We start from the raw sequence: 19,866 nt of genomic DNA on the forward strand, positions 1-19,866 counted from the left end.
AGACAGTTTTAATTAGGACTTAGAATGCCTTGAGGAATGCAGGGTTCAGAGCCATTCTCAGGTCTGCTGATAGCATTCAAATTTAGTAATCCCTGAAAAAATCAATCGGTTACTACTGAGTCATAATACTTGGTACTTGTACAAATTGTCGCAGTTCCTCCAGATGCCAGCTTTGAATAGGATTCCTGTAAGTACTGCAGTAGTCTTAATAGCAGCATCTTAAATAAAAATGCTGTGAACATATCTATCAGGTTTGTTCACAATAAAAATCAACTGAAGGTTTATGACCTTTTATAGCTACTCACTTTTTTCCCCCAAATGCTTTTCATATAATCAGTTGGATGTGAGCGTCTTTTAACTTGATGGTTATTGTGCCATCTTGTGAGCTAAAGGCGTAATTGCAGCAACATACTAAAGGAAAGTGTAGTTAGGCTAACTAGAGAGACAAGGTGGATGCGGTAGTATTTTGTATTGGTCCAACTTTTGTTGGTGAGAGAGACAAGCTTTTGAGAGTACGTAGACTTTTTCTTCAGATCTGGGAAATGTACTCAAGTTGTCACAGCTAAATACAGGGTGGAACAAATTGCTTAACATAAGTACTTAACACATTTCAAGGACCCATTCAAGGTGAAGTGGCCCGTTAATACCTGCCCAGTAATAGGGGGAATAATAATGGGGAGAGGAGGGAGAAGTTAGTGGGTTATAGATTGTTGTAATAAGCCAAAAATCCAGTGTGACAAGGTGGGTAATGTAATATTGTTTACTGGACCAAATTCTGTTGGTGAGAGAGAGATGATTTTGAGCTATACAGAGCTCTTCTTCAGGTCTGGGAACACTGCATACTTTGAAATGTGTTGTTAACTACTTATACTAAACAATCTGTTTCACCTTGTATTTAGTTGTGACACAATGAGTATGTTTCCCAGACCTGAAGAAGAGCTGTCTGTAAGTTCTAGAGCTCTCTGTAAGTTCTAAAGCTTCTCTTTCTCACCAACAGAAGCTGATCCAATAAACGATACTGTCTCATCTACCTTTGTCTCTCTAATGTCCTGGGACCAACATGGCTACACCAACACTACATATACCAATAGTTAGGCTAATGGCAATTTTAAAATTATATATTTTATCATCCTGCCCTTCACGGTGCAAAATAAAATTGGTTTGAGGCTCACGAAGCAGACTGTGAATATGCTATAAAATTGTGTGTGGGGGGGGGGGGTTGTTTTGTTTTCTTTTTATTAAATGGATATATGATTCCTAAAACTGCCTTACTGTTTTAGTATTAAAAACAAACATATCAATCCACTGGTGTTTCTTTTCCTGAACAATTATAATTTGGTTTGCTGCACTGCATAGAAAAACGGCACATGCGGCTGATCAGTGTCATGAGAGGGTTCCCTCCTTCAAAAGAGTCTCATTCTAATTCTTGTCCTCCACAAAATCTAACTTAACTAGGAACCAGTATCTCTATTTCTCACTCCCCCAAAGGAACATTGTTACTGATTATAATTTCTACTGAGATATCAAAATTGTGCCAAGTACTGAACAGGGATACGAGAACCATAATTCCTGCCCAATTTACTGTTTTTTTAGAACCCTTGTCAAAAAAAATAAAAATTAAGAGCATTCATCAGAAATTAATTATATATTTCATTTTTCCTTTTGCATTTCACTGTGGTTGCTTTGCTAGTGGTTAGAACAGCAGATAAGGAATTAACCTCCTGGGTTATTAATTGATTCAACATATGACCTTGGGCTGAATTTCTCCGAGCCTAATTTTCTCACTCATAAATATCCATTTCAACAAGGTGTAGGGCAAAATATCCAATGTTTGTAAAAGTTCTTTGATTTTTGGATGAAAGGTATTGCAGTACTAAGGTGACAGGCCCTTTAAAAATACACTACATAGACAAGACAGCAAGTCATTCACAATTAGAGCTGAGCAGGAAATAGTTTTCCTATTCCATACAAATTTTCAAGATTTCACCATTGGCATGAAACTGAGACCTTTTGAAGTTTTTCATGAAAAATAAGAGTGGCACTCCAGAATAGCCTGGTGGCTAGGGCACTCACGTTCAAGTCCCTTTTCTGAATCAGACAGGTGAAGATCTCGAATCTTGTCTCTAACCTCCCAGGTGAGTGCTGTCACCACCAGGCTACAAAGTCAGTCTCTTGAAACTTTTCCACTTCATATATATTTATATGCACGGAGCCAAAGAAAGAGTCAAGCTGGGTTGCTCAGTTGCAGGGCTGGTGCAAGGAAGTTTCGCACCCTAGGCAAAACTTCCACCTTGTGCCCCCCCCCAGCCCTGCGGCAGCTCTCCGCCCCGCCCTGCCCTGAGGAGGCGCCCCCCCCATGGCAGCTTCCCCTCCCCCGCCCTGAGGCGGCCCCCCCACAGCAGCTTCCCGCCCCCCGGGGAGCCGTGCGGCAGCTCCCCGCCCCAGCTCATCTCTGCTCCGTCTCCTCCCTGAGCACACCGCCCCCACTCTAATTCTCCTCCCCTCCCAGGCTTGCGGCGCCAAACAGCTGATTGGCGCCACAAGCCTGGGAGGCAGGAGAAGTGGAGCAGCGATGGCACACTCGGGGAGGGGGTGTAGCAGAGGTGGGGAGCCCTGCGGTAGCTCCCTCCCCCGAGGCACCCCTGCAGCAGCTCCCCCCGCCCAGGGAGCCATGCGGCAGCTCCCCACCCCAGCTCACCTCTGCTCCCCCTCCTCCCTGAGCATGCCTCCCCCACTCTAATTCTCCTCCCCTCCCAGGCTTGCAGCGCCAAACATCTAATTGGTGCTGCAAGCCTGGGAGGCGGGAGAAGTGGAGCGGCGACCGTGTGCTCGGGGAGGGGGCGTTGAAACAATGTAAAAAAAAATTGAGGGCACTGCTTTTTGGTGCTCCCAAATCTTGGCGCCCTACCCTGTTTCCCCGAAAATAAGACATCCTCCGAAAATAAGGCCTACTTACAGTTTTGCCTCTCGTTGTAATATAAGGCATCCCCCCGATAATAAGACCTCCCCGATAATAAGGCATCCACCGATGTGTACCGTATTCTTCTTCATTGAAAAATAAGACATCCCCTGAAAATAAGACCTAGCGCATCTTTGGGAGCAAAAATTAATATAAGACACTGTCTTATTTTCGGGGAAACAGGGTAGCAACCTCCTAGTTTGTCTAAATGGTAGCACCGGCCCTGCTCAGTTGCTATTAGTTGGATGAATAATATGATATTATTTCAGTTCCCTGATTGGATGAGTGAAGAAACACTTCCAGTGCAAATACTTGTGTGTGCAAATGTAAAGTTTGGTTTCACAGTATGCTCACATCTGACACTGGAATTAATTCCCTGTGAACAATTGTGCTCGTAAAAACTCAAAAAGTGAACACAAAAGTAGGACGAGCGTGGCTGTAAGGAATTCATTTAAGAACTCAAATGAATATTCATGGGACACATTTTGCATGATTAGCCCCACTCCTGTGTTATGCCAGCACTAACTATTCTTTCTAGCATTTGTCTACATGGTTGTTTTTGACAAGGCAGAAGTGTTTTTCACTCTGAATAAGTCTTTCCATTAAATTGTACACTCAATAAAGTTGCTTGCATCTGTAGTTGTTTCACGTGGCAGTGAGTTGATCAGTAACTAGCATTAGATTAAATGCTATGGGTCTCTGACTAAAACAAGTAGTATTACTTAAGGCCTTCTTTTGGCCATAGCGTGTCATGCTGCCCAGAGATGGAACTGCATGATAGGAAGCACTGAAATGTGTGTTTACCACTAGCTGGTTACTGTATGGGAATTTAATATAGCTGAGAAATCTTATTCCTTACTCGATTTCCATCCTGCATAAAATTCCTGTTTGAAATTCGGATATTTCAAAAGATGTTTTCATCCCAGAGTGGGAGGAAAAGTTGAAATATCGTTTTTTTATCTTTCACAGAACAGAAACTTCTGAAAAATTCTGATTTGAGAAATGTTGAAATATTTAATTTTGACATTCCCAAATTGAAATGTTTTAGTTTTGGCTTCATTATACATTAATCTTAGCCCCCACCATACACACAGATGTTGTGGTGCCTCATGGGAGTTGTAGTTTGAGTCCCCGTCTGACTACAGCTCCTATGATATATTGTGTCCATTTGACTTGGATGATGTATCCTATTGCTTCAGTCAAAGGTGAGATCGGGGTGCATCATGGGAGACGTTGAACAGTGGGGAATGGAGACACAATGCACTCCAACTACTACCATGGCAGCTCAGGGCCCATATTAATGCTGAACTGACCCAAAATAAAATATTTTCAAATCCAAAAAAGGGTAAAATCTTTTTTTGAACTTGTGAAAATTTTGCAGCAAATGCTTTTTTCTATTAATACATAAAATTTCCAACCGGCTTTATTTCCTATAAGACTGTCAGGGTAATGTAAGTTCACTGAGTAGCGTATGAAAATTACAGTATTTGCACATAGACAGTAACTTGTCAAGTCAATGTCTCCCTGTCTTTCTCCTTTTTTTGCATCAGAACTGGCCGGTGTCCAACTGCAAGGTTTTAACCAATACTCTGTGCTGTGTCAGGTCCTACCTTCTGTTCAGCTGACATTTCCCCCCTGCAAACAGAACTTCAAAACAAACAACAACAACCCCCCCCGGCTGGAGTAAAGTGAGGTGGCGGTACCATTTTATAGCAATACTCTCACATTGTAACAGGAATGATCAGTTATTAAAAAGAGCAAGTTCACATTAAATTCACAGCAACACCCTCCACTCCTCCATTATAGGTAATTACATGGGATTTTAAATATCTGATGCTAGCTGGCAGCATACAATACCCTGAGAACAGCAGGCACTGATTTGTAATTTAATTATCATAAGCCATCCACCTGTTCTTTTGTCAAACAAGGAGCAGCATTATGCATTTGTTTTCCTTCCAGAAATTTGAATTAACCCTTTGAGAAAAAGCCAGTTTCCAGGGAACTAGCTGTTTCCCAAGGAAATTGTAGGCCCACCGCAGGGCACAATGCTACAAAGCAATGATCGTCTCTGACTGTGGGGAGGTGAGTCAGATCTCTTGCTTGGTTCCCTGGTCTGCTCCACCACTTTCCCAGAAACCCTTCTTTATTACTGGCTTGCACTCATGACATGATGTTTACGCTGGGAACCAGCGGTAAAAAGCAGTCCTCGTAACGACTCCAGGTTCAGCATGTTCCCAGCTCTTTACTGGTTCTCATGTGATAGCAGTGATGCAGGCTCAAAATAGGAGTGAAATAGCCACATGAAGAATGTTCTAGTTGCAACACTTTGTGAAGAATTTGGAAGGGGCAAGGCCTGTGGGGAGGGCAGAAGGAAAAGGAAGGTACAGAAGTGTACGGTATACTTGCTTACTAATTTATGCAGACTGAATATGCAGGATCTTCTGCATGCTAATGGTTAATATGCAGTTATAAGGTAAAATTTTCAAAAGCACCTAAGGGACTTAGGCTCTTAATTCACTTTAGAAAATGTAGGGTTACCATATTTCCACAAGCAAAAAAGAGGACACTGCGGGGGAGGAGCCCCGCTCGAGCCCCGGCCCTGCCCCGCCCCGCCCCCATCCACTCCCTCCCACTTCCCACCCCGATTGCCCCCCTAAGAACTCCCAACCCCCCCGCTCCTTGTCCCCTGACTGCCCACTCCTGGGACCCCTGCCACTAACTGCCCCCTAGGACCTCACCCCCTATCTAAGCCACCCTGCTTCTTGTCCCCTGACTGCCCCCTCCTGAGAACCCCTCACCCTCACTGCCCTCCTACGACCCTACCTGTCCCCTGACTGCCCCAACCCTTATCCACACCCCCACCCCATATTCACACCCCCGCCCCCAGACAGACCCCCCGGGACTCCCATGCCCTATCCAACTGCTCCCCGCCCCCTGACAGGACCCCCAGAACCAGGACCGGGGCCGCCGCCCTGGGGCCCGAGCCAGGCCGGAGCTGCTGGGGCCACTGGGCGCCGCTCGACCCGGGCCGGAGGGAGCCGCTCAGCCAGGGCCGCGCTTCCTTGGAGCTCTCCTCCTCACGCCCCCCGCCCCAGCTTACCTGCTGCTGCCTCTCACCTGCTGCTGCTTCTTTTCAGACTTCCCGCCAAGATCTGATTCTCGGGACGCAGGGGAGGGAGAGGAGCAGGTGGGCGGAGCGTTCAGGGGAGGGGAGGAGGGGGAAGACAGCTGCGGGGCCGGACAGTGTGGTAATGGGGGGATGGGGAGAGACGGGAAGAGGCTTTGGCTGCCTGGCGGTGCTTGGCCGCCGCTTTTCTGTCTATAAATAGCGAACTGGGGGGAAATCCCGGAAATTTTTAGATTTTTAAAAATCCCCCCCGGACGGCTATTTATAGACCGAAAAGCCGGACATGTCCGGGGAAATCCAGACATACAGTAGCCCTAGAAAATGGGACTCAGGAGCTTAAATCACTTAGTTGCTTTTGAAAGTTTTACCCTACATTTATTTTCCTTAACTATTCTTGGTATTTTGTTTAGGTCTGACTGTGTGCAGGGAGTGAGTAGGTGAGCCTGCACTCTGGTCACTCACATGCTAATTAGTGGCCCAATAGAAGCTGATAGGGGTAATTATCTGATCAGAGTGGTGGGCTTGGTGGGGTAAGATCTCAATTGGCCCCCGTCAGTCCAGGGCTGAGAAAAGGCACAGGAAGGAAGTGCAGCGGGGAGAGGGAGGAACAGGGCTAGTTGAATCTAGTCATACAGAGGCCTCAGAGTAGGGAGATCTCTGTTCCCTTCGGGTGCTGGTCAGAGGGCCTAAAGCTTGGCAAATATTGTAAATAGTTGGAGACACAGAGTACTGTGGTGATACTGGTGAAGGGGAATTGAAATATTTCACTGAGAACGCAGCCCGTGGAGTCCCTACAGTTTCTGCAAGGAAGAAGATGGAAGTGGCGTCCAGGCCCCTGTTACAAGGTCGAATGTAACTTTATAACAGGACTACATTTTAAAAAGTTTGATGATATTCTTGAATCACATAGACTAAGAATGGATTAAAAATACAAATCGCTAAAGCAATAGCAACTTTAGCTAATTTCACTGAGGTTTTTTTCGTCTTTAATTTAGGATTTCAATGAAAATGGATAGCTTTCTTGTAGTGATCGAGATTACTTTTGATTTGTAGTGTGGGATTTTAATGGTAGATTGAGTGCTTTGTTGTAAATATCTTATAAACTATCAACCATGTGTTTCTGTTAAGTAATGCAGTAACTAAAATTATGGGATAGAACAGGGGTTCTCAAACTGGGGGTTGGGACCCTCAGGGGGTCGCGAGGTTATTACATGGAGGGGTTGCGAGCTGTCAACCTCCACCCCAAATCCCACTTTGCCTCCAGCATTTATAATGGTGTTAAATATATTAGAAAGTGTTTTTAATTTATAAGGGAGTCGCACTCAGAGGCTTGCTATGTGAGAGGGGTCACCAGTACAAAAGTCTGAGAGACACTGGGATAGAACAACTTCTCTGCAGAAGCTGATAAAAATTGTGAAGATTTTCTATACTACTCAGGGACTGTATTGCTAAGCTGTGTGTGAGCTCCACATAAGTATCAATAATAATAAGTGCTAGTATTACCTATTACTTAGTGCTCCAAGATCTCTGGATGAAGAACACTTAGTAAAGGATGGTAAATATCCTCCCCACTTCTTGGTGCAGAAGTGACTTTCCCAAGATCATGAAGTAAGTCAGTGACAGAGCCAGAGAAAGAACTCTGGTCTACTGACTCTGAGATCATGCTGCCTACACTGCCTAGGACCCATTTTTGGTTTTGTTTTTTTCAGCTACATTGCAGTAGCCCGCATCATTGCAGTATGCAAGTTTCTGCTGCCTGGCACAATAGCTCATCCCCAACCTGTAGTTGACTTGTTTGAGTGCAGCACACTACTTGCCAGCTGTTCAAAGAAAAGAATCTTTCTTTCACTGAAAATTTTGACACTTCAAAAATCCCTCGCTGTTCTAAAGAGGGAACAAAAAGTTAGAATATTGAAAACTTTTTTGAAAAAATGTTTCCAATTGGAAATGTCTAAATGGCAAAGTGACACTTGACCAAAATGGAACAGTGCAGTGTTCCGAAACAAACTGAATCATTTTGATTCAACTAATTGAGCAATTGGAAAATGTAGACTGAATCGGCAGGTTTTTCCCCACAGAAAATTTTAATAAACCCACTTTGAGTGGAAAATTGTTTGGTCAAAAGAACGGCTCTAGCTCCAGTGTTTTCTCAGAGCAATAAATTAGGACAAAACTTCAATCTCTACTCTGAGAGTTCCTGGGTTCCAATAAGCATGCTGTGTCTGATCTGTCTATATTCTTATGACACCCATTACTATAGTGTCTGAGCACCTGTTTGATCATATTTCTCAAGGTGCTGGGGCTTCCCTGAAAAGAGAAAGTGTCATGGAGATAATGTAGATTTGTGCTTTGAGGGTTTCAGAAGTCAGAACCAGAACCTTGAATTGGATCAGGGAGTGCATAGATAGCTGATGCAGGCTCTGAATCAATGCCATCATAAGGAGGAGACTTAAGAGATGGTTTGTGAACCAGTCATGGCTTCTTCACGGATGTCTTGCATAGACACTGATAGAGATGCAGTTGTCCAGTCTGGGAGCTATTGTAGCAAGGGAGATGAGATGACTCTTGCATTATGCAGCTATTTCTCAAAGTTTTGTTTAAACAAATTGCTCATTATATTTATGGCATCAGTGTGGCTGGACACTTTCCTTAAAAGGGGTGCATTAGAATTAGTAGAGGATAATGGATTGCTTGGGCTTTGTTATCTGTGTGCCAAGGCTTATGGCATTGGTTGGAATACTGTCTATTAGATTGGTGGCTTTTTGCCAAAATGATCTGCCTGGTGCCAGTTACTGTGTATGTTCCATAATTGCAGTATATGGAAAGTGTGTGTGTGTGTGTGTGTGTGTGTGTGTGTGTGTGTGTGTGTGTGCATAAAGTGTTGCAGACATAACCCACAGAGGGAACAGAGACCAATTCTTGCCCGTTGTGTATTTTGTAAATAATCGGTGTATGCCGAGCCCTTCCCTTATGCCAGAATGAGAGTTTGTGAACTGTAAACTTTTGGAACAAGGTGTATACCAACAGCACACACCTGAACTCACCTTTCAGTGGATTGTGGGGGCACTTCATGACATCTGATTTTTAATGTCTTCATGAATTAACATAACTTTACTACTGTATATCACAATTTTAAAATAAAAGTGAGGCCTGAATTCCAAATGGGAAATGGAGAGAACGGATTTTCAACAATATCTTCCTCCAGTGCCAAAACTCTTGTGAAATTATGACATGCTTAGTTTTCTGTTCTAACCTCTAACTTTGTGAGAAGGCCAGTAGGTCCAAGTACTCATATATATTTTTTTAAATTTGATTTTGAGTCTTACAGAATTACTGATCTCTTAACTGAAAGCAAAATTTCACAATAGCACCATATCCATCTACTTTGTGCCAAAGATTTCAAGAAGCCCTGTAGCTCTCCCCTAAGTCCTGACTGAAAGAAAATAGTGCCAAATAGGCTGGCCAAACTTTACAATGTTTGTTTGACTTAGGAGAAGTCATGTAACCCTTCTGTCCCATGGCTTCCCCATTTGTAATATGGGGACTAATTATACACCACCCCAATTTCCTGCCCGTAAAGTTTGTTGTGAGCCTACCTCATGTTTCTAAAGCATTTTCAGATCTTCTGATGGAAAATGTTACAGAAGTGTAATGTAATATTATTCTGAGGGTTTTGGGATGTGGACCAATGTCAACGAGAGACTAAGATAAGATCAACAGGTTTCTCTTTCCCTTACGGGGGATTTCAACCCAAATCTCTGAAAGTAAAAGTCTAGTGCATCAATGCAATCTACTACCAAATCTGCCTCTTTTTTGATGAATTGCTTGGAAACAGGTTGTTTCTCTTGAGTTACTGATTCGGTGGAGGTTGGGGAGCTAATATTGACTAGTGATCTATAATGATATTAAAACATGTGTGGTGTTTTCACAGCTGCTTATTATTCTTGTTTTTTATCCTAGAAGTATCGCTATCAAGATGAGGATGCCCTGCACGATCATACCTTACCTCGTTTAACCCATGAAGTGAGAGGACCAGAACTTGTTCATGTGTCAGAAAAGAACTTATCTCAGATAGAAAATGTCCATGGATACGTCCTGCAATCACACATCTCTCCTTTGAAGGTAAGATGAAGATTCATTATGGCTTTGGTCTTAAAACAGGTGGGATCACTTGTCCCATAGTCCTGGAGTAAGATCGTTTTGTCCAATGGGCAAGTTGCTATTTGAAATGCTTTAGTGAAGTTTGATTGTTTTGTGGCAGGTCTTTAAAGCTTGGTGGATATTGTAGAGTAACAGGTTATTGCTTTGCAGGCACAGCTTTATATTAGAGTTGTGAGAGCTTGGGGGGAAATGGGTATTGACAAGCAAACCTTCCCTTTTATATAAAAGGAAGGCTGAAAGAATTGGGTTTGTTTAGTTTGGAAAAGAGAAGACTGAGAGGGGACATGATAGCAGTTTTCAGGTATTTAAAAGTGTGTCATAAGGAGGAGGGAGAAAACTTGTTCACCTTAGCCTCTAAGGATAGAGCAAGAAGCAATGGGTTTAAACTGCAGCAAGGGAGGTCTAGGTTGGACATTAGGAAAAAGTTCCTAACTGTCAGGGTGGTTAAACACTGGAATAAATTGCCTAGGGAGGTTGTGGAATCTCCATCTCTGGAGATATTTAAGAGTAGGTTAGATAAATGTCTATCAGGGATGGTCTAGACGGTATTTGGTCCTGCCATGCGGGCAGGGGACTGGACTCGATGACCTCTCGAGGTCCCTTCCAGTCCTAGAATCTATGAATCTATGAATCTATGAATAAAAGGGGATGAAATGTTCCAAAAAAGTTCTGGCATTGTGGTTTTGGCATGACAAACTTTCTCTGACCTTGCTCCCAAGGTACAATAAGCATGTACTGTCTTTCTTCTCATCTTAAGCCTGGTGGCAAGTTCCATGTAAACTTTTGCATGAAGGAAGATTTTGTTTGCCACAGTTCAAATCTTTATTGCTGCAGCACTTGTTGCTATCCATGTCTTTGTCACTGCGTGCTTTGTGATACGTGTCAGTCATTAAAAAAATATGGAGATGCTTTATCAGGTGCATTTGGGTTCACTAGCAATGCAAAAACTGCTCATCTGTACGCGGGAGTTAAGTTATTTTTCTTTGTCATCCCAAAAGAATCCCATATAATCACACACACTGTATGCTAAGAGATGAAAGGATGTAGTTTTTGTTTTAAAAAGAGTGGTAAGAGCTTTAAAGTATTTGTAAAACTTCCCCAATACTTGTTAGGTTGATTAATATAGTCGCTTTCCCAGTGATTATTACTTTTTGTTAGGACTGGGAAGAGAAAAGAAAGATGGTAGGCTTCTTAGTTAGAAGTGTTGATGTTCTGGTGGATTTGTTACAGGTGATGACTCTAGCAGTTTACAGGTGACAAATGTGGTTGACCTCCATGATACTGTGTTCGGGTTATGGAATGGGAGGAGGGCCAAGCAGTGATTACAGTATGGTGGCAAGTAAGAGGCTATTTTAAGATGTGTGTAGGTGGCGGTCAGGAAGGTAGAGCGCCTTTCCTCCATAGATTGGCTTTGTGAACCCATCTTCATGCCTCTGGACTGCTGAAGGTACCGCTTTGTTAGTTTTTTGTTGTGTATAGGAACTGGGTAGTATCCCTTTTAAATAGTTCAGGAGCCCTCTAATGGGTCTCTGTCTTCTATTACCAAAGCAGCAATATGTAGCTAGGCCTTTTCTGTTAATGTGTCCATAGTAAATACAGGTTTATTTAGAGCCTGACTGCAGTGGCACCCGCAGCAGTATGCGCATTGTGCACCGTGCATACCACTGACAATAGCAAGGAGGAGCAGCGTTGGCTGCCCCACTCCACTTAGATTTGGTCCTGCCAGCCATCCATTGCGACAGGAAGGCGGTGGGGCCAAATTTAAGAGAGTGGGATTGGGTGCCCTCCATGCACCAGGTCACAATGACACTCACTCACAACACCGATTTTGGCTCCTCCACGCCCCTGCATCAACACTGCCGTGGGACTAGCTCTGCACCAGAGTTCCCTCTTGGGGGCATGCCTGGCCTCATCCCTCTTCCAGCAGCCAGTGTCTCTCTGAGGGATGAGGGGCGATACTGCACCTGAGCAAGCTGGGCTGGAAGGTGGGGGCTGAGCATGGCTTGGATTTGGCGGTCAATCCTCTGGGACCAGTGGCTCCGCAGGGATTGACTGCATATACCATTGAATAAATTTCTGGGGGTTCCGCTGCCTGACCGTCTCTGTGGTTTCCTCATATCCTTGAAGTTGTGTATAGAGAACACAGACACAACAGTTTTTATTACCCTATGGGGGAGTTGTGAGGTAAGGTGTTCTGGCCCTTTATGGTATCAGGGATGGCTATTTTTGTTTAAGCAAGGGAGATGACCTCTTGTAGATAAGGCAAAGAGACAACCTTTATTTACCTTGAAGATGGAAACTTCTCTGTAAGGTCACCTGACCCAGGCTGCTAATGTGGTGATGGTGGTAGGCAAGCCCAGTGCTGTGAGGTGGGTGGAGGAAGAGAGTAGTTCCAGATCTGTGGAGCTGCCCTTTAAAGCCTCTCAGCCCAGTTCCTACGGTGGTAGCAGAAGGCGCTTGCTACATGGAGGGAGTGCAGGGAGGAGAGGGGCTATGCAACACGGCTCAGGGCCGCCCAGAGGATTCAGAGGGCCTGGGGCAAAGCGGGGGAGCGGACATAAAAAAAGGCGCCACCCGCTGCGGTGCTTGTACTCACTAGGCTGTGCTACAAGTCTGCGGCGGGTCCTTCACTCCCTCCACATCTTTGGCAGCACTGAAGGGACCGCCACCGAAGTGCCGCCGAAGTCCCGGAGCGGGTGAAGGGCCCGCCGCCGAAGACCCAGACCACCGCCGGGTGAGTAAAAATTAAAAAGGCACCTCTAGCCAGGGAAGGGATTCTAGGCCAGGGCTCGCGGAGCCCCTCCAATGCCTGGGGCAAATTGCCCCACTTGCCCCCCCTTCTGGGCGGCCCTGACGCTGCTTGTATGCCCATGTCGACTGCAAGTCTCCTTCTGATCCTATTTAAGGGTCTCTGATTCTGTACTCTCAGGTCTGCTCCTTACTATGGAGTCTCTCATTTAGACTCTTGCCCCAGCTTCTCACTTAGTCATGTATGTCTGCATATGTCTCTTGCTGTTTTCTTTTGCTGGCTTCTAAACATTGGCTCCATTTCCCTGGCTGTCGTCCCCTAAGTGTAGGGAGGGCCTGGAAGGGCAGAGTAAGTCATGGACCCATAGTTCTCTGGTTCTCTGACAGGATTGTCTGACTGCTTCTTGCACTGAGTGTTGTTTCTCAGCACTGACTTGAAAGCCTATTCAAAGGCCTCTTCTCATGTTGGGATCTGAATGCAGGAGTAGCATCATCTGCACAAGGAAAGGCTAACCAGAGTAGTTCTTACTGTATTCTTTATTCTTGGGCTACACAATTTCTGTATTCAGATTAATTCAGTTTCATGATTTCTTCCAGGATGTGCTCTTCTTTCTCTTCCCTCCATCCTCGCCTGGTTCTTAGAGATGCTGCATATATAGTGTATCACTTATTTCTGGTGAGACTGACTAAATGTGATGGAGCATTCCCTCTTTCAACCTGAGATTGAGATCCATGTGCTTTCAAGCAGTATGTGTGTGAAAGGTGTTGTTTTGGCTGGTGAACTAAGGACCTCCAAAGCTAAAAGCATGAACTGTCAATGCTCTGTAGCAGGGGACTGTAACAACTCATACCCTTTTCGGATTGGCATGGAGAGGGACCTGAAGTGTGTTACATGTGCTTCTAGAGAGGCGATAAATATTTCCTTATAAAGGTCTGGAGGTGGAGATGTGACTATAGTATAAATGTTCATTTTCTCTCTCATAAGTGGTGGAAACGTTGAAATATTTCCTTACCAAGTAGAATTCCAAGTACTGGGGTCTTAATACAGCCTGTCTATTGTTGTGTCAGGAGCAAGAAACTGCTGACAACTGCAGTTGCATAAATCTGTCAGAAAATCCCACTGAGAGTTGTTTTCACTGGAAAATTTGATCTGTCCTGACCCAGTTTTGTGAATGCAGGTCAGAATACTTGGTTCAAAGGAGAAACGTGTAAAAGGTAACACAATCACAAGTTCACGTCAACCAGGCGGGGTGAAGGGATTTATGTCTGGCAAGCAATCCAAGTGGAATGCATGAAGCCCAGGAACTATGGTGGGTTGCTAGATAAAGAGTTAAATATTTGACCGAATAGCCTTTAAATCATTCTCTGAGTGGGATTTCACAGTGGGGTCTGTGGCCCCAGAATTAATGTTTTTATTTGAATGATTTGACTGCCTTTAGTCAAATAAATCATTCAAATAAAACATGTTTTTAAAGTGATAGAATGATTTGCACAGTTTATTTTCTTTTGAATGGAGAATCATGAATGATATATGTGACGTATGTAATTAATCTCATTCAGCGGTGACGGCAAGAAACTGGATTTTGTTATCACAGAACCAGGCCTTATTTTAAACTTTATATCTCGATTTTTGATAAGCTGGAAGGCGTGAGTTTGAAGGAGGAAGAAGCCTCTTCTTTGCACACATTACTTTTATTATTCTTTCAAGGAGGAAATCTGCCATGATTATATGAGCTGAAAATTGCCTCTTGCTGAAATATCCCTATGTGGTTTGTTTGAGCTTGACGTTTAGTATTGAGCCTCTGTGCGCTTGAGGCCAGATACTCAAAAGAGCTCAGCTCTAATTTTGGCACCAAAATAAGTGACCAGATGTGGGCCAGAAGTGTTCCAATAGTGGCTGCTGTGCACGTCTGAAAATCTGTCCCTTATTTAGGTGACTAAATGGAAGCAAAGTTCTATTTGAAAATCTGGTCCCAATTGTAAGTGCTGAACACTTGGAAATTTTGGCTTTGAGCCCTTTTGAAAATCAGTCCCCCTAAGACACTGTTGTCAAGTGTGATGGATGCTGTATTGGAACTTGGATAGGGTGTGAGACACTGATGCCCGCCACCCTTCAGTGGTTGGGTATCATTCAAGTATCTAGGGTCTAGTTTGCAGGGCCGGCTCTGGCTTTTTTGCTGCCCAGGCAAAAAAGCCTCCCGCCGCCCCCCCAGCGCAGCAGGGGAGGGCGCCGAGCCCGGCCTCGGGCCGCTCTCCCCGACTGGCCGGAGCACCGGGGGGGGGAGGGCGGCGAGCCCGCCGCGGCTCCACTGGCGTCCAGAGCCCCGGGAGAAAGGCAGAGAGCCCGGCTGGGGCTCCGCTCTCCCCGGCGGCCAGAGCGCCGGGGGGAGGGCGGCGAGCCCGGCCAGGGCTCCGCTCTCCCCGGCGGCCAGAGCGCTGGGGGGAGGGCGGCGAGCCTACTGTGGCTCCGCTCTCCCCGGCGGCTGGAGCCGGAGCGCCACGCCGCGCCGCCCCTCTCCAGGTGCTGCCCCAAGCACAAGCTTGGTGGGCTGGTGTCTGGAGCCGGCCCTGCTAGTTTGCATGAGCTGGGACACAATACGTGTTGGAAGAAAACAGAAAAGGGCATTCCAAACAGTATGTTAAGTCATAGCTTTTGCACAGCCCAGTAACGCTGTCTATTTAAAGGTGCTTCCTTTACGTTTAACAATGTTTATCATGTTTTTTGGGTATATAGTTTAATAATTATTTTAAGAATACTCCCAAAGCAATAAGAAATCCATGATGTGTGAACAGCTTTTATTTTCCACTCTTTACAAGGAAAATGAACCTTCAAGGAGCACAGTTTACTTCCACTGTTTATCATGGTTCTCTCTCGTTTCATTGTGACTCTAGATTAACTTCAAATTTTTAACATGAACTTCACTCTTATGTTTGCCTGTAGAGTGTATTGTTCACCTATGCAATGCTATCAATATAGTCAACTAAAAAGCCTGTGTTAAGAGTGCTAAGGATGCAGTGAATCCCTCAATAGTAAGAAAAGGACACTATTTAAGGTTTCCTGAGCAGCTTTAATTCCGTTATAATGTAGAAGCTTAAAGGAGCTTCCACAAAACCCTTGCTTTGGCCTGTTCACTGAGAATGAGGCACTTTTCTATATTGATATGACTGAAATGTTTTTTGTAACACATTGAGTTTAACAAATTGTGTTGATGCCCTAGCTTGTATTAGAAAAATGAAAAGGTCTCAGTCAAAAATACTCATCTTGTAGTTTTCTTCATTTGACACTAGATGGTGGAATTTGCTGGAAATCTTTGGTCTGGAACAGCAGGCCTTCACTAACCAGTTATTGAGAAGGTTTTCAGCATATGGGTGGGCCGTGCTTATTTAATAGAAATGTAAGGAATGGTATGTTAAGGATTTAACTATGTATAACTATGTACATAGTTACCTTTTGGATCCATGCTTTGCTGAGAAATCTTTTGGCTATAACATATTTCACAACTGTATCTAGTATCCAGAGCTATACATTCTCTCACTCTCTAACTCCCATTTTTTTTAAAATTCCACCTGGAAATAGATCTAATAAGTGTTCATTAAATGAGAGAGAGAATTCTTAAATCTGCTTTGAATACTTGGTATTGGCTGTTCTGTTTTCTTCTATCTCCCTTACTTTTAATATGTGAGTAGCTCTTTACAAATAAACTGAAAATCTTTGTTATATCTCATTGATTGTATGCATATTTTAGATGTCCGGTTTTCCCAGTCCTTCCCTTTACTTCCTGGTTTAAAGCAAGAGCTGAGTGTCGCCTTCTGGTGGCATTTGGTACAGAAGAGAGCATCCGAGCCCTGTGCTAGGATCCTTTCTGTAGAAAAGTTCAAATCCCTCTCCTTCTGTCTCTTCCTTGACAGTCTCACTTGCTGGAAGAGGGGGGGAACTACAACCCTAATGCACATTATTTATTTTTAGTGCAGGTGTGAGGTACTGTCTTCAGTCTTAAGGCAAACTGTTGGGTTGCCAACCCTTCAGGATTGTCCTGTAGTCTCCAGGAATTGAAGATTAATCTTTAATTAAAGATTGCCGCGTGAGTAAACCTCCAGGAATATGTCCAACCAAAACTGGCCAGCCTACAGACATGGAGCACAGAGAACCAGAGGACAGTTGTAGTAATGAAGAAAGGGAAAAGGGGCCCTGATTGGAAGCCGTCCTAGAATTGTGTGGCTGGGGGACTGGGAGATCCAACTTTGTTAGTTATTTAGAGGGCCCTGAAAATAGGCCAGGCCTATTGTTGACAGGCAAGGTGCTTCTCAAGAAGTGTCACAGATAAAAGATTTGATGCTGCAACTACTAGTAAGAGTCAGTTCCCTCCTACATGGTCTGGTAGCAGCAAACTCTGATTCCACTGCCTACTTTCCCTTTGTGGTGGTAATAGGTAGAGCCCTGCGTGGGACTAGCGTAGAGCCCTGCAGCAGGACTGGGATCCCATGGGTCCCGCAGGACCCGCTGCCGTATAGAGGGCAGGTGAGAGTGGATATTATGGGGTAGCACAGGAGCAGGTTTAAAAATAGTCCTGCACAGGGCTCTAGTAACAGGCTTCTCTTCCCTTGCTCCTTAGAGCCTGCTGCTACCACCAGGGAAGAGTTGATGTCACTTGGCAGTGGTCATCCTGGGCCTTTTTACAAGTACCTGAACTATTGTTTCACTCCTGTCATTCACCCTAGTAGCTGCTGGTGGTCATTTCCCAAAACCACCTTAACAGTAAAGGCAGAAAGTGGCCTAGAAATGTCCAGGAGTTGCTTAGTTTCTTGTTCAGATGTCAGTTTTGTTTGCTGTAGAGCATTTCATTAGAATATGAGCTCATTTTCACCCTCTAAAATCTGTTGTTTGGATAAATGGGTACAGAACTTGTACATTAATCACAGTACTTCAATTTAAGTGTCTTATGATTAAGTCACGTCTTGCAGAATGAGAAGTTCTGATAGCAAATGCAGGGAGAGAATAGTATAGAAAAAAAATTCATTTAGCTGGAAACATTCCTCTTATTCTGTATATTCCTTTCCAAAGAGCTAGGCAGGCTTGCATTTGAGTTTGCATTTGGGGATGTAATTTTTGTAACTCTAACAAATGTTCCCTCTTACAAGTAGCATGGAAGAAATGATCAAATTTATCAGGGGCACATGCTTTTCCTCTGATTTTCAATAGCAAATTACAGTTACATAGCACTGCATGTACTCTGGCACAAATTTTATTTATTTGTATGTTGCTATTCTTCTAGGACCTTTGCATGCTTAAAATTTGACCTTGTCTAAGCTGCCTCTTTGTAACATGTTCTGTTTGCTCTAAATGTCATAAATATGTTGATGACTTATTGTCCAGCTTAAATATTCTTTGCTGAGCTGCCACATGTTAATAGTACCTTCACTAGATGATACAGTTAAATCTTAATTGTTCAGCTTTGTTATCAGAAATTCATTTCTTTCCCCTGAATCTCAAATTCATACAGAAATTGAAATTCATTTTTCTTCTTCCAGTGATTGCTCATGTCCATTGCATTGTAGGTGTGTGTGCTCACCACGTGCACCAGTGCTGGAAGTGTTTCCCTCAGTGGTATACATAGGAGACCACCTCTGGCGCCCTCTGGAGTGGCACTCGTATGTGCTGGGGCACTGCCAGCTCCCCCCTCCCTCAGTTACTACTTACCGCCAGTGACGGTGCTGGAATGTGTCCTTGCCTCGGCAAGCTTACTTCTCTCAACTGTGTCTAGTTGTGAACTCTTTCTATATAGTTGTTAAAAACTTTTATAGTTTTATAATCCCCTTAGTGTTAGAGTTAGTAATAGTTGGTTAGTCCTGGACGGGACTTTGCCTAGGTCCAGCCATGCCCCGTTCCCCGGGCTTCAAGCCTTGTGACTGCTGCAAGAAACCTGTGACAATCAGTGATCACCATAAAAGCTGTCTGAAGTCGCTCATGTGGGTTTCCTCCAAGCACAAGTGTCGCATCTGTAAGAGCTTCAGGCCATGAATGAAAAAGAAGTGGGACATTCGTCTTCAAGCGCCCTTGCACTGGCATCGAAGCTGACTAGAACGGTCTCTGCTCTGAGCAACGCAGCCTCGATGTGGAGCGCGCCGCTGGCACCGACCCCCATCCCCAGTACTGGCTAAAAAAGAAAAGAAAGGCCGAGAGAGGGCGTTCTCCTGTGTGCCATAAAGGGAAGGAGAGAGCCAGAGGAGAGCAAAGACTTGTGAGGGGCAGCTCTTTCTCTCTGGTCAGTGGCCAGGCTCCAGCAGCTACTGAGCTGTCGAGCCCCCTTCAAGACCCGCCCGCCACCCTGGAGAGCGGCGCAGAGGACCTTGGCGCCTGGCAGTGACGTCCATGCCAGAGGCCTTTCAGGCCACTAAGGACAATCTGTCCCCTCCGGTGCCATCCACGCCAGCTACTGAGGTGCCCAGTTAGGGGGAAACCTGCCCTGGGACGCTTCCAGAGGTCTCAGTCAGTGTGGCACCACTCCCCACTGCAGAGGGTGCTCCGCCAGCGCTCACCTGAACAGCGCCACCAGCCCCTAGATGCGGGTCGGCTGACCTGCCAGAGTGCCCAGCATTGTTCCCAGTCTCTAGGCAGTGTTCACCGGGATCCTGGCATTGATCATTAGCTGTCTGGCACAGACCCTTGGAGGCGTGTCACGAGTCCCCAGAGCCCTGGTGCCCGGAGCATCCAAATCAGTCTCCAGGTTTGCGATACCATTCCAGAGGGTTGGTATGCTGGTCCCTGGAGTCCCGTCACCAGTCTCTGGTTCGCCAGTACGGATCCCCATGGGCACGTCGACGGTCTCCAAGACGTTGATCCTCTCGCTCCTGGTCCATGGAGCAGCACCAT

The 19,866-nt window shown here is 44.9% G+C and overlaps 1 protein-coding gene across 13 annotated transcripts in view; it reads left to right on the plus strand.

The window, feature by feature from the left end:
• The window catches only part of DLG2 (discs large MAGUK scaffold protein 2), a 1,449,438-nt gene that overhangs the window by 655,303 nt on the left and 774,269 nt on the right, over positions 1 to 19,866 (plus strand). For all 13 annotated transcript variants that reach the window (XM_005287552.5, XM_005287553.5, XM_005287554.5 and 10 more), the window contains one exon: positions 10,047 to 10,208. In XM_005287552.5, the coding sequence (XP_005287609.1) occupies positions 10,047 to 10,208 (162 nt within the window). The remainder of the gene's footprint in view (positions 1 to 10,046; positions 10,209 to 19,866) is intronic.

The sequence above is a fragment of the Chrysemys picta genome, chromosome 1, assembly GCF_011386835.1.
Source record: "Chrysemys picta bellii isolate R12L10 chromosome 1, ASM1138683v2, whole genome shotgun sequence".
Lineage (NCBI taxonomy): Eukaryota > Metazoa > Chordata > Testudines > Emydidae > Chrysemys > Chrysemys picta.